General features: G+C 44.8%; 1 protein-coding gene across 3 annotated transcripts in view; it reads left to right on the top strand.

Moving 5' to 3' along the window:
• Positions 1–2,609: 2,609 nt before the first annotated feature.
• The window catches only part of TFRC (transferrin receptor), a 28,418-nt gene continuing 17,261 nt past the window's right edge, over positions 2,610–13,766 (top strand). The window contains exons 1-7 of one of the 3 annotated variants that reach the window (XM_083739438.1): positions 3,133–6,493; positions 6,998–7,882; positions 7,940–9,319; positions 9,767–10,335; positions 11,414–11,627; positions 12,919–13,120; positions 13,248–13,376. In XM_083739438.1, coding sequence (XP_083595564.1) covers positions 10,303–10,335; positions 11,414–11,627; positions 12,919–13,120; positions 13,248–13,376 — 578 coding nt within the window. In that variant the 5' untranslated portion in view covers positions 3,133–6,493; positions 6,998–7,882; positions 7,940–9,319; positions 9,767–10,302. Of the gene's footprint in view, positions 2,983–3,132; positions 6,494–6,997; positions 7,883–7,939; positions 9,320–9,766; positions 10,336–11,413; positions 11,628–12,918; positions 13,121–13,247; positions 13,377–13,766 lie in introns of those variants that run through there. The other 2 variants (XM_083739436.1, XM_083739437.1) reach the window with 2 other exon arrangements.

The following is a 13,766-nucleotide window of genomic DNA, read 5'->3' as shown; positions in this document are numbered from 1 at the left end:
TGGGCGCACAACCCCAGAGTCTGTCAAGACTGGCCCGTACGGGCAGGGGTACCTTTACCTTTACCTTTTACCCAGAGATGTAGAAAGCTGGTGGGTGTTTAACCTTATCTTTGAATGTTTCAAACAGCTGATTTTATCGATGATTTTATTATCTTTCGTAAGCAGCTGTGACATGTTTTCCCCACCCCTGACCATCAAGCAGTATATAAAATTTTATGTAATAAGTATTCGGGCCACTTTGTCAGGTACAACAAAGCGAAAGAGGAATGGCGCGCCTTGTGCTCTGGTTTCAGGGGAAAGGCTTAGAAAATGACCGTTAAAGACACAAGATTTACCCACCCGGGAAGAATGGCAGATGAAGATGATGGACTATATGGAATTGGCGGACATGACTGGCAGAATCCGAGACCAGGGAGAAGAGTCGGTGGAAGAAGACTGGAAAAAATTTAAAGATTATTTACAGAAATACTGTAAAATCAATGAATGTTAGAAAAATGTTGGAATGAAGTTATATAGCTTTAGCAGAAATGCTATAAAGAACTAAGTACAAACAGATTGTTAATGTATTAAAGGGAAAAATAAGGTTAGAATATGTTAAGATAAATTACAGGACAGAAAAGTGAGGAAGATGGAAAGGATTTGCTGAAACAGTTAACTGAAGTGGAATACAAAAAAGGGAGGTGTGAGGAGGTCGCTGAAACAAGTGAATGAAAGAAGATTTTGAAATTATTGGATGTCTTTTTAATTGTCTTTGTTTTGTTTTGTTTTGTTTTGTTAAGGTTAGTGTTTATGTAGCGTTTTTGTTTTTGTATTGTATTGTTTAGTTTAATTTTTTTTCTTCCTTCTTTTGTAATCTCAAAACTGTTAATAAATATTATTTTAAAAAAAATAGAAAATGACCGTTAAGTGGCGAGAGGATCGGAGCACCTTCACTGCGCTGCATAAAACCTATGCCAAGTGCGGAGAAAGGCATGGCCGCCACTTCGGTCCCTCAAACCTCTGTGACAAACCTAGACAGCATCTTAAAAAGCAGAAACATCACCTTGCCAACAAAGGTCCGTATACAGTGGTACCTCAGGTTAAGTACTTAATTCGTTCCGGAGGTCCGTACTTAACCTGAAACTGTTCTTAACCTGAAGCACCACTTTAGCTAATGGGGCCTCCTGCTGCCGCCGCACCACAATTTCTGTTCACATCCTGAAGCAAAGTTCTTAACCCGAGGTACCATTCCTGGGTTAGCGGAGTCTGTAACCTGAAGCGTCTGTAACCTGAGGTACCATTGTAGTTAAAGCTCTGCTTTTCCCAGTAGTGATGTATGGAACTGGACCCTAAAGAAGGCTGATTGCCGAAGAATGGATGCTTTTGAATTCTGGTGCTGGAGGAGACTCTTGAGAGGCCCATGGCCTGCAAGAAGATCAAACCTCTCAATTCTGAAGGAAATCAGCCCTGAGTGCTCACTGGAAGGACAGATCCTGAAGCTGAGGCTCCAAGACTTTGGCCACCTCATGAGAAGAGAAGACTCCCTGGAAAAGACCCTGATGCTGGGAAATATGGAGGGCACAAGGAGAAGGGGACGACAGAGGATGAGATGGTGGGACAGTGTTCTCGAAGCTACCAGCATGAGTTTGACCAAACTACAGGAGGCAGGAGTGCCTGGCGTGCTCTGGTCCAGGGGGTCACGAAGAGGCGGACAGACTAAGCAGCAACCACTTCTATGAGGAGCGAAGCCATTCTTTCCTCTTTCCCGCCCTTCTCAGGCCGCGCATTTTCTTTTTCCCGCCCCGCGCCTCCCCCTCGGCCGTTTAGCTTCGTTTCCCTCAGAAACTCCTTGCGGGCGACCGGCTCCGCCACCGAGCCTGAAACCTGTCAGGTGACTGAGATAACATTGAAATAAAAATAAAAAACCCTCCTTTGTTTTCGTCGCTTTTAAGAAGCCTGTGATTCTTTCCCGGACGCGAGCGCGTGAGGGGAGAGGCCGCGGACGGACCTTTGCACTTGTAGGAGTAATCGATGCTGATTCTCCCTCAACCCCCACCCTGTTCTCGCGCTTCCTTTCGCGCCTTTTTAAATTAAATTAAAATTAAATTAAAGCTCTGAGGGGACGGCGACCGGGACCCATTTTTCCCCCTCAGCTACGTTTTTTTTTTGGGGGGGGGGTGGTATTAACGCCGCCGCCCTCCTGCCTCGGAAGCTGCAGCCACAAGCGACGGTTTCCTGAGGGGGGAAGGAGGGGGGCCTGTGGTTGCTCTGCGCTTGTCATAAGAGGGTAAACCGAGAGCTTCGGGGCACTTTCAATTGTCGCGTTGGAAGGGACCACAAGGGGTCATCTAGCCCAACCCGCCATGACAAGAATCTGTCATAGGGCAGGGATTGCATAAACAGGTTCATTACACGGGGGGACGCGATTTCTGTGCGCTGTCAGAGAAGCCCCTCCAAGACCCAAGCAGCAGGTGCTCCCAGTGTTTGTTATCTCCCGCCTCATGCCAGTTACAGACGTGACGAGCGACCCGCGTCTTAGCTAAAGGCGCGCCTGAGGCGGAAGCCCCAGCCTCAGAAAACCATCTCCATCGTACTATTTGCTTAAAAGGCGTTTTCGCTGCTGAAAGCCCGTTTCAGCTGCCTGAGGTGAAGGCGGCCGACAGCCTCGCTCTTTGCCCGAAGGAGAGGGCGAAACCCGAAACGGTGCTTTTTGGCCGTTCGGTTTTTATTATTTTCTATGTGTTGGGGGGAGAGGTTCTCCCCGCTTCCCGCGCGCGTCGGACCCGCGTCTCAGCATTCCCACGTGCAGCGGTGTGTTCGGGGCGAGCTCCGCCCAGCCGCTCCTTGAAAAGCGGGTCGCGCGCTCACGCCGCCGGTGGGCGGGGCTCCGGGCTGCCCTTTTTTTTACGCGCCTGCGCGCGACGTTCCTGGACGCCCTTTCCTTTTAGACCGAGCTGGTTGTGCTTGCGGCAAGCGCCGCGCGAGAGGGCCTGCCTGGGAAAGGTGATGCGCCGGGGGGAAGCGGGTGCGTGGCCGCGGGGGAGAAGGGCTTTTCTCGGAAGGAGGGGCGGGGGTCTCGCGTGCGGCAGCCCCAGAGGGCGGGCGCGGGCGTGCTCCGTCTGGCTGTGGTCCAGGTCCGTGCAAATGTCGCATGGTAGCTGCACCCTTTGCAAGGCGGGGAGGCAGCGGCGGCTTGCGCTCCAGGCGCGCTCATTCCCTCTCCTCCCATTCATTTGCCTACGGAGCTCGCTGGCGGGCGGGGAAAAAAAAAAAGGTTCTGCGCGAGGCTTTGCATTATGCAATGGGAGAGGCTGGCTCTGGGAACTTGGGGTGGGCGCTATCCCGTTTGCATTGTGGCCCTAAAAGGGCTCTTCGCTTAAAGGGGGCCCTTCGCCCTCGCAGGTCCCTTTCCCTTTGTTAAAAGTCTCTGCGCATTTCTTGCGCCGCGGTCGATCTCCTTGCAAGCTTGCCTACGTGACATTGCTCGGCTTTGACCTTTTCTTTAGGCCGACCAGGGCTGGAGGCGCCCCTTCTCCGCATAATGTGCGGTGGGGTAAAGTAAGGGCGGGCGGGGAAGATCTCCAGGCTAATGGATTGTTTGAGGCGGGGGAAATGCAATTTGTGGCCTTTGTGCTTTGTAGAGCAGAGCTGAAATCGTGCTTCTCGACAGGAGGAGGACCTATTACTGGGGAATAGGAAAGGCGCTACAGAAGTCTTAGTGGTGGGGAGGTGTTTTACCGTTTACTAGTCGGAAGTAACCAGGGAGAACGTGGGGCATGCATGCGCTGCTTTTTGTATAGTTGCAGGATCCTGTTGTCAGGGATAGGAGCCCTTAGGTGAACCTCCATGGGTTTTGACTGGGGAGGGGAGCTCTACATGTGCTTGGAGCGCATGGCTGCATATTTCCTGACCTTGAAGGGATAACTCTGGGAAAGGAAGGGGTGAAGCAACAAGCCTGCCCATTGGCTGTTACTGCTTCTCCCTCGCGGTTTCTGCCCCAGCTTGCTTATATAAAGAATAACGATGGGTTATTACAGGAGGCTCATTTTTCTTGATATTTCTGGGCCCAGGGCCTTTTACTCATCTTCGTTTAAATTCTTTGTTCTGCCCACTCATGTGCTTGTCTGCTGGTGCAGTATGACTTGCTGCTTTTTCATTAATTTTCCTCTTCCTGCCCAGTGCAGAGTTGTTGAGGAAGGCTGCTTTGTTAGGCATAGTGCCAAACACAGAGGGAAACCCTTGGTTCATTTAGTTTACATTGACCAGCCATGGCTCTCCAGGATTTCGGACAGGAGATTCCCCCAAATTTCTACCAGCAAGCTTTATTTTGAGAACACTTTAAATGTATAGTGTGTATGCAGTCCAAGTTAAAAGGAGCTTCAGAAACAAATCTTGCCTAGAAGAGCTTCTGTAGAAGCTTGTGTCACCACCCTAAAGTACATCCTTAGGACATGGTTTGTGTTGCTGTGCAAATGTGGCGGACCCTTGCATCACAGGTTAATTGTGCAGTCAGACTGGTTAAGAATAGAGGAGATAGAAGGGAAGTAGTTGCAATAGTTGAGTGCCTTTAAATGAATTCTACCGTGAGTTCCCACAGAATCCCACCACGCATGTAGGGCCGTTCTGATGACTTTGTGGCAAGTGGCTGCTACTGCATGCTAGAACATTATTTAATTCAACAGGACTTCTTTTAAGAAGGCAAGATGAGGATTCTTCTGTTAAACAATTACTTAAATAGTAATGGCAGCGTGATTGAGGTTTTCATGTTTTCCGGGGTTGTTTTTTTTACTGCGTATAAATGTGAAGGTGAAGGGAGGTGACACTAACCTTTGATCAGCAGAGTGCTTAGCAGCAGCAGCAGCCATTGAGCAGGGGTGGCAAATTGTTTTAGTGCTGGTAGGATCAGGGGTAAAAGGAGGCACTGAGGGGGCAGCCTATAAGGGGTTGAGCCTTAGTGTGGGTGGCAGAGGGAGCTCTTATTTGTTTTACTAGCTATAAATCCGGGGGGGGGGGGGGCAGCCCAGGAAGGGAGGGGTGTTGGGCGGGGCCTCACTGTGAGAGGTGGGTTGGTTTCATATATGCACTCTTAACCACAAACCTCTTACCTCATGGCTTTAATGGGAGTCTGGGGTGAGAGGCTAAACTGAAGGTGATTGAAGCCATCTATTGCCGACAGAGTGCCTTCCTGAGAGGATTACTGAGAGGTGATTTTGAGCAATTTATTGTAAATGATCAAGCAGCTAGGAACTGTGCACTTTTTAGCCTATATGAAAAAAAATTGTGCACTTCACTAATTATTATAGCATATGGCATAGTACTGCCACGTGCTGCCTTCTGATTCTATTATTGTAAAATAACTGCATTGGAAATGTTTTGCATATCTGTCTCTGGTTTATTATTTGCTTTAGCTAACGGATATCAATTGATATGCTTTAAGTATTTTATACTGAAATGTTATGTCCCTGTTACCAAAATGAATTATTTCGATTTCATATCACGTTTTGAAATAAATGAGCATTTAGATAGTTATAGTTACAATATATTGATTTGCATTTTTTTGTACTTGAGATATTTTATGCACTGTAGAAAGAAGCAGGCTAGAAATTGAAATAATAAATACGTATTTTATAAATAAAAATGGGGTGTATAGTCTGGTTGACAGTACAGTTACGCTAAACAGATCAATGCTTCCCATGTACATGAAGGTTCATGGTGAGCTGACTTGTTTTAGGACAGTTTCAACAAGCAGTTTGTGCCACCTAGTCATTGGTTTTGCTTTCTGGCACACCTTGGGCTCTGCCATTCATGGTGCCCTGTAGATACTGAAATGAAAACTTAGCCACCAATGGAAAGCCTTGGCAGTGAGCTGGTGACACACCTAGTGCTACTGTAAACATTCGTTTGTAAAGTTATAGGTAAAGTATATCTATTACTTTTCTACCTTGCCGTGAATGAAAATATGTTCTATGAGTTCTAGAACTCTTGCTTTATTCATTGTGCTGAAGACTCATTGACTGCTATAGTAGTGTAAGGTATGGTAAGATTAAATCAGGCCAAACTGGCTTGTTTAACTCCTTCATAAACTGTTAGAATAAACTGGTAATTCCAGCATATTGCAACTGCAGTGTTTCTGGCAATCCCAGAACCTCCTCAAACAAGCTAAATAAGGCAGTGTGCTGAACCAGTTTGTGAATGAAATACTGTAGAACTTTATTACTTTACGTTGAGAGTAGTTCCAGATTCTTACTAGGTCAGCTTCCTGTGGCTGAATATTAAGACAGTAGAGCACAAGTGCAATTTAAATATTAATTATGTGGTCCTCCACATGTTGGACTCAACAGCCCCAGCCAGCCTGGGCAGTTGTCAGGGATAATGGGAGTCGCTGTCCAACAATATCCAGGGGACTACGGGTTCTTCATCACTACTTTAGGTAGATGCTTGGAATGTGGATGTGTAATAACTTAAAAAGTTTAGCCTGAGGTTTGCCACTTCTGTAAGCTGTTTCTGGTTTGGTGTTTAATCATAGAATCCTAGAGTTGGAAGAGACCACAAGGGCCATCGAATCCAACCCCCTGCCAAGCAGGAAACACCATCAGAGCACTCCTGACATATGGTTGTCAAGCCTCTGCTTAAAGACCTCCAAAGAAGGAGACTCCACCACACTCCTTGGCAGCAAATTCCACTGTCAAACAGCTCTTACTGTCAGGAAGTTCTTCCTAATGTTTAGGTGGAATCTTCTTTCTTGTAGTTTGGATCCATTGCTCCGTGTCCGCTTCTCTGGAGCAGCAGAAAACAACCTTTCTCCCTCCTCTATGTGACATCCTTTTATATATTTGAACATGGCTATCATATCACCCCTTAACCTCCTCTTCTCCAGGCTAAACATGCCCAGCTCCCTTAGCCGTTCCTCATAAGGCATCGTTTCTAGGCCTTTGACCATTTTGGTTGCCCTCCTCTGGACACGTTCCAGTTTGTCAGTGTCCTTCTTGAACTGTGGTGCCCAGAAGTGGACATGAAGCTTAATGAAGCTGTGTGCTTGTTGATCCACTTCAGTAGCTGCAAGCATTTAACACCTACCTTACGGGGCCAGCAGTGTAAAAGGTGATTCTATGTACCCTAGTATTCCTGAAGCCGAAGTTTGAAAGGGACGTATCAGTTGCCTCCTTCTGTGGAAGACTCATTGCTTTCTACAGAAAGGTGGAGTTCATTTGCTTGCTATCTAAGTGCATAGCAGCTTACCCAGTTTTCCTCGAAGCGGTTATCTTCTCTGGCCAGGCTATGGGATCATTTGCTGATGTGTAATAGCCAGAGATAGACTGTGGCTAAGCTTGACTCCTGAGCTTCATGTAACTCCAAACACAGTACATATATATGCCTGGCACAGCCATGTATTGGGACTTCTGGGGGCTGCTTCTTGCTTGATGTATTGGATACAGCATAATAGACATGCACCTTGCATCAGTTCTGAAGGTGCACGTGAACTCATATTGCTATTAGTTCAAACAAGTAAAATAGCTGCTGCTGAAATCTTTTACCTTATGTATTTTGCCAAGAAAAGAAACTGTTTGAAAACACTATTCAGAACTGGTGCTGGCATTTAGAACTTTAGCATCTACCTAAATATAAAATGTCAAGATCTGAGGAAGCTTGGAAAGTCTGTGTTCAGGGACTGATTGAAGATCAAATCTTGTTGGGAGGATTGGCGGTAATAAACTAATTTGAGCCGCTTGATCCAACTGAATGAAGAGCTTGGCCTGATAAGGATAAATCTGGGTGTAGGTTTGAGTCTTTTTACAGGTAACAGAGCTTCAGTTTAGTTTTATGTGCATGCTGCCTTTCTGCAGTGGACCATCCAGGAAGTATTTCACAATAGGTATCAAAATACAGCATTGAAACATCCCATGTCACAACTACATTGTGTATTACAGTGGTACCTTGGATTAGACACTTCAGGTCACAGACTCCGCTAACCCAGAAATAGTACCTCGGGTTAAGAACTTTGCTTCAGGATGAGAACAGAAATCACACGGTGGCAGCGGGAGCTAAAGTGGTACCTCAGGTTAAGAACAGTTTCAGATTAAGAACAGACCTCCAGAACGAATTAAGTTCTTAACCCGAGATACCACTGTATTACAATTATTTATACCGTTCCACTCATTATACAATCCTTTCAAAGCAGATTACAAGAGTCATTCAAATACATTTAGTGGTTTTTAAAAAGGCTTTCCTACAGGATAGTTGGTGGTAAGAAAGAGAAAGTCCAGCTGGATAGGTTCTTGAGATTGTTTACTAACCAATTCACACTTCATATGTAGCAATCAACAAGCCAGATCAACAATAATTTATTTGTATGCCGCCCATCTGACTGTGTTGTCCTAGCCACTCTAGGCAGCTCCCAACAAAAAATAGTAAAAACTCAAGACGTGACATACTAAAAAGGAAAAACCTCTCACCTCAACCATGACTACAGCTGCAGTTATTGCAGACCAAGAAAACTGGCTATGCTTTTGCATAGCAGTGGCATGTGGGATAAAGTAGCTGTGTATTGCTGAACACCAGCAAAAGATTACTAGTTAGGGCTTCTGTGAAGATTTTTCATCCTTAAGCTCCCCTTTCCACCCCTAAAATAACTCAGTGAAATATGCACATAGACTTCAGGCCAAGCTTACATAGGAACTCAAAACAACAGTTTCTAAATGTAGATGTGTTAAAGGTCATCCACTCTGTATGTGACAGGTGAAGCCTGTCACAAAGAAAGTCCTTGAAAGTAGCGGGCATGGCTGCAGAACTGAGCTACTCAGGACAAAACAAGAATTATACTTGTTATAAATATATATGTATATATTATTAATTTTCCAAAAACAACAATACATATTCAAACGTAAAAAAAAAGTTGGCTTCCCCTTAGTCCCATCCCTGGTTCCTTTGTTTATCATCATACTGCATGTCCATTTTTAAATTAAAAAGTGATTGAAATTACTTAATTGTCCATTCATTAAAAGGGACGCGGGTGGCGCTGTGGGTTAAACCACAGAGCCTAGGACTTGCTGATCAGAAGGTCAGTGGTTTGAATCCCAGCAACGGGGTGAGATCCCATTGCTCGGTCCCAGCTTCTGCCAACCTAGCAATTCAAAAGCACGCCAAAAAGTACAGGTAGAGAAATAGGCACCAATCTGGCGGGAAGGTAAACGGCATGTCTGTGCGCTGCTCTGGTTTTGCCAGAAGTGGCTTAGTCATGCTGGCCACATGACCCGGAAAACTGTGGACAAACGCCAGCTCCCTCGGCCTGTAAAGCAAGATGAGCACCACAACCCCAGAGTCGTCCATGACTGGACTTGCCGTATTTTTTGCCCCATAAGACGCACTTTTTTCCTCCTAAAAAGTAAGGGGAAATGTCTGTGCGTCTTATGGAGTGAATGCCAATGGATGGCAGTGGGATCCCGCTGCAGTCGCGAACGGAGGATCCATGACTCCCCTTCCTTCCCTCCTCCGTGGCTCGCTTTGAAGCAGCAAAGTGGGAGAGGAGCCGCTTACATGAGAGGAGGCTGCTGGGGTTCCTGTGTCAGGTCCATCCGGGTTGTGCTGCCTCCCCATTCATCGCTCCTTGAGCGCGCACACTAAAGAAACAGACAGATCCTGTCCCTTTCACTCTCTGATATAATGGTAGTTTATTAGTTTAGTACAACAGTTGATTCAGAATATTCCCCCCCCACACACACACTTTTTTCTCCTCTAAAAACTAGGTGCATCTTATGGTCAGGTGCATCTTATGGAGCGAAAAATACAGTAACTGTCAGGGGTCCTTTTAATGTCCTTACAAGTACTTGAATTAGACGTAATTCCTGAGTTGCATGTTGCGGCTTTTAAGTTCAGATGGCACTGTTGCATGGCTTCAATAGTTGCCTGGTGTCCTGTGGCATCTCTGGTAATGGGTGCCAGCTAGGGCCACTGCTTGTGGCAGCTGCCAGCGTGTCCTCTTTCTGCAGGAAGAGCATCACTGACAATGGGTAACAGGTGGTAAGTGAGCCAGGTAGCCATGTTGGAAAGCTACCTACTAGCTGGTGTTTATAAATGCCATTTCCTAATACTATGTGGCTCAATAAAGATAGAATGAAGTACAGTGCACCTGTATATCAAAGTGTTGCAGATAATCTGTCCGTGTGGTTGTAGAGGCCTCTAGTGGTGACTGCAGCTTTTAGTTTTGATGGGAGGAACTCTTGTGCTTTATAGATGTGGCTTTTACTGTCCTAATGAAGACCTTGCTTTGCTAAAATGTCTTCAAACATCTGTGTTTCAGTTAAGTACCTGAAGGAGTGACCAGCTATGGATCATGCTAGGAAAGCAATATTTAACATGGTAAGGATGATCAAACTGCATTATCAGGTTTACTCAGATAATAAAAATTCCCTGGCCAAAACCTTGATGCACCACTTAGTCCCTGTCTTTACATGTAGCTTGGTCTGCAAAAGCTGTTCCAGCATGCAGAGTTGGACCTGAATGGCACTCTTAATTATGGGGATGCTGTTCTGGCCTCCCAGGTGGTGCTAAGCTGTAGTTCCCACCATTCTTGATGATTGGCCATGCAGGCTGGAGATAATGGGGACAGGGGGGCCACTGGCTATCTACCCCACTTTGTCACAAAGAACTGTAGATAGCCAGTTGTTCAATGGAAACAAGTATTTGTGTTTGTAGGTGCCTGAAGTAGCTCCTCAACTGCTGAGCTTAAATCTAAGCCTTCCCATGCAAATTGGTCCTTAGGCCTAGAGACGCATGGGTTAATTATGACCACAGTTATGAATGAGCAGGGTCATGTCTATGTAAATGCCTTGGACTGATTATGTCATGTTCGTTAATCTCATAAGCCCAGGTCTGCAGCATCTAACTTGAGAACCGAAAATACTGCATTCTGTCCTTACCGCCCCCCCCCCCCCAAATTTTATTTTTAAGCCAAGTATGTGCGACCTTGCTTTGGATGTCATGTTTTATATATTTCTGCCTTCTTTCCTTGATTCAGTCAAGATATACAGTAGGGAAAGAACAGCCAGACTTACATTTCCTATTCATATGTACCAGATTTTATTCCAATCTCAGATATTCAATTATTACAAAAAAATTTGCAGCAAGGCTATTATATTAGCAGACTGCAGCAAAAGCAATCTTGAAAGATCAGCAAACTCGTTATGGCATAATTTTTTGTGAACTACATTCCTTTTCATCAGATGAAGTCAACCACAGCCTGCAAATTCTTAGGCCATAATAAATGTGTTAAATTTATAGTGCCATAAAGCTGTTTTACACTCTGAAGTTCTAATGGGGTGAGTGGAATTAAAGGCCTCTCTTGGTGTTATCAGTACCAACAAATAAGCTTGACTTTTTGGTGTCTTTAACATTAGCACTCTTCATTCATCTCTGATGAATTCTTTCTTCTATCTAGATTGGAGGAGAGCCCCTCTCATACACCCGCTTCAGTCTGTCCCGACAGCCAGATGGCGACAACAGTCATGTGGAAATGAAACTGTCTGCTGAAGATGAGGAAGGTATTGAAAATGGAGGAATTGACCATCTTCACACCCGACCAATAAAACCAAGGAACAACAATCGACACCTCTGCTGTGTACTTACCGGGGCAGCTCTCCTTTTCCTTATAGGTAAGATGGATAGGTGAGAAGCAAAGAGCAATTTGTGGGGTTTTTTGGTATCTTCCAAGGCACACTGAATAATGCATTCCCTCCAGTAGGCACAATTCAGCAGTGTTTCCTAGAAAATAAACTTGGTGTATTAACAGTTAAAATGGTGCCACATGGGTATTAGATCTTCTATGGAGGATTTACTTACTTCTATGGAGGATTTTACATATACAGGAGTGTCTGCATTACAGGAAAATAAAGAAAAAACGATGCAGCAATGGTATCAAACCACAGAAATAGTCATAGACTTTAAAAAAAACCCACCCTGATCTCTGCTGGAATTGTAAAAAAAGTAAGAGGGGAATTTTGTCCATTGGTGGTGCTCCCGTGAACAAGCTAGAAGTTCCCCTGAATTTTGAATTTCTTGGGTTTGCATATGTAAAGCCAGCATCTATTCATCAACTATTTCAATTTTACAAAGTCTGGAATACTGTACAGTTGTACCTTGGTTTTCAAACTTAATCTGTTCCAGAAGTCCATTTGAAAAGCAAGGTGCGGTTTCCCACAGAAAGTGATGCAAAATGGATTAACCCATTCCAGACTTTTAAAAACAACCCCTAAAACAGCAATTTAACATGAATTCTTCTATTTAACGAGACCAGTGATCCATAAAATAAAAGCAAACAATGTACTGCAGTCACACAATCAGTCAGTCAGTAGCTGAACTGGGTTCCACACAATCACACACAAAAAAGAGCCACAAAAAGGGGAAAATAAATAGCAAAAACAGACAGACCTCAGCGTAACACTCAAATGGAAGTGTAGCACTCAAATTGTCAGCATAACACTCAAAATGAAAGTGTAACACTCAGTGGAGCACGTTTGGTTTCTGAAAAGTTTGCAAACTGAAACACTGCAGTGTTTGGGTTCCAAGTTGTTTGAGTACCAAGGCGTTTGAAAACCAAGTTACCACTGTATTTGTGTATAGCATATTGCATTTTATTTTGTACAGTGGTACCTTGGGTTACAGACGCTTCAGGTTACAGACTCTTCTAACCCAGAAATAGTACCTCGGGTTAAGAACTTTGCTTCAGGATGAGAACAGAAATTGTGGCACGGCGGCAGCAGGAGGCCCCATTAGCTAAAGTGGTGCCTCAGGTTAAGAACAGTTTCAGGCTAAGAATGGACCTCCGGAACGAATTTACCCGAGGTACCACTATTGGTTTTTCATTTGTAAACAACCTTGAGGTTTGTTTGTTTTTAAGAAAGGTGGTATATAAATTAAGTTCATTGAATAAATCTACACAAACAGGATTCCTGATTGGCTATCTGAGTTTCCGTGGAAGGATACAGGCAATGAAAAGTGAAGATGTTGTTGAAGCATGCCATGGCTATCAGTGCTTAACTGAGCCTGAAGATGACACACCGGAACCAGAACCTGTGCTATACTGGAGTGACCTTAAAAGCAAGTTGTCGTCCAGGCTGCGCTCTGCAAGTTTCAGAGATAAATTTGGGTAAGCTTTTTTAGAAACCTTCTCAAAAATTCTTTCTAAAAGAGCATTTCAGTAGACTCAAAATAATGGCTGGCTGCAATGCTTGGCTTCTGGAAACATAATTTAACTGGAATACCTCTGTGTTCAGGTTTGGTCAGAAAGATGCTGGCAGTCCAGGAGATGAGAACCTAGCCAATATCATTCATCAAGAGTTTGAGAAATCCAAGTTGGATAAAGTCTGGAATGATGAGCACTACGTCAGGCTGCAGACCCCAGGGTATGTGCTTCTTCAGTTCTTCATATCAGAGCTCCTCTGGTCGGTCTCAAACGTTAGAGCTGATTCTATATGAAGCTGTCAACAAGGTGTCTGCAGTATAACTTGGTTGGCAGATCTTCTGAGAATTAACCCAATGTGGAAAGCCAAAATACAGGAAGTGAATATTCACATATTAGAAAAGAACAGGCTTCCTGTCTAGTAAGGTCCGGGTTCAATTTGATCTTAAGGCTGTGATTTCTGCTGTTGTCCTCCTGGTCCTAGGGTAGTGGTTACAAGGTTAGCTGTAACCAGTAAAAACTAGCACAGGCTTGCATTTCAAAGCTCCCCAAAGAGTGATAGTTAGATGGTCCAGGATATGTGCAGCCCTTAGTTGTGTAACTGGGACCAAAA

The sequence above is a fragment of the Podarcis gaigeae genome, assembly GCF_964106915.1.
Source record: "Podarcis gaigeae genome assembly, chromosome: 5".
Taxonomy (NCBI): domain Eukaryota; kingdom Metazoa; phylum Chordata; class Lepidosauria; order Squamata; family Lacertidae; genus Podarcis; species Podarcis gaigeae.
This window is presented reverse-complemented; position numbering and strand designations above follow the sequence as displayed.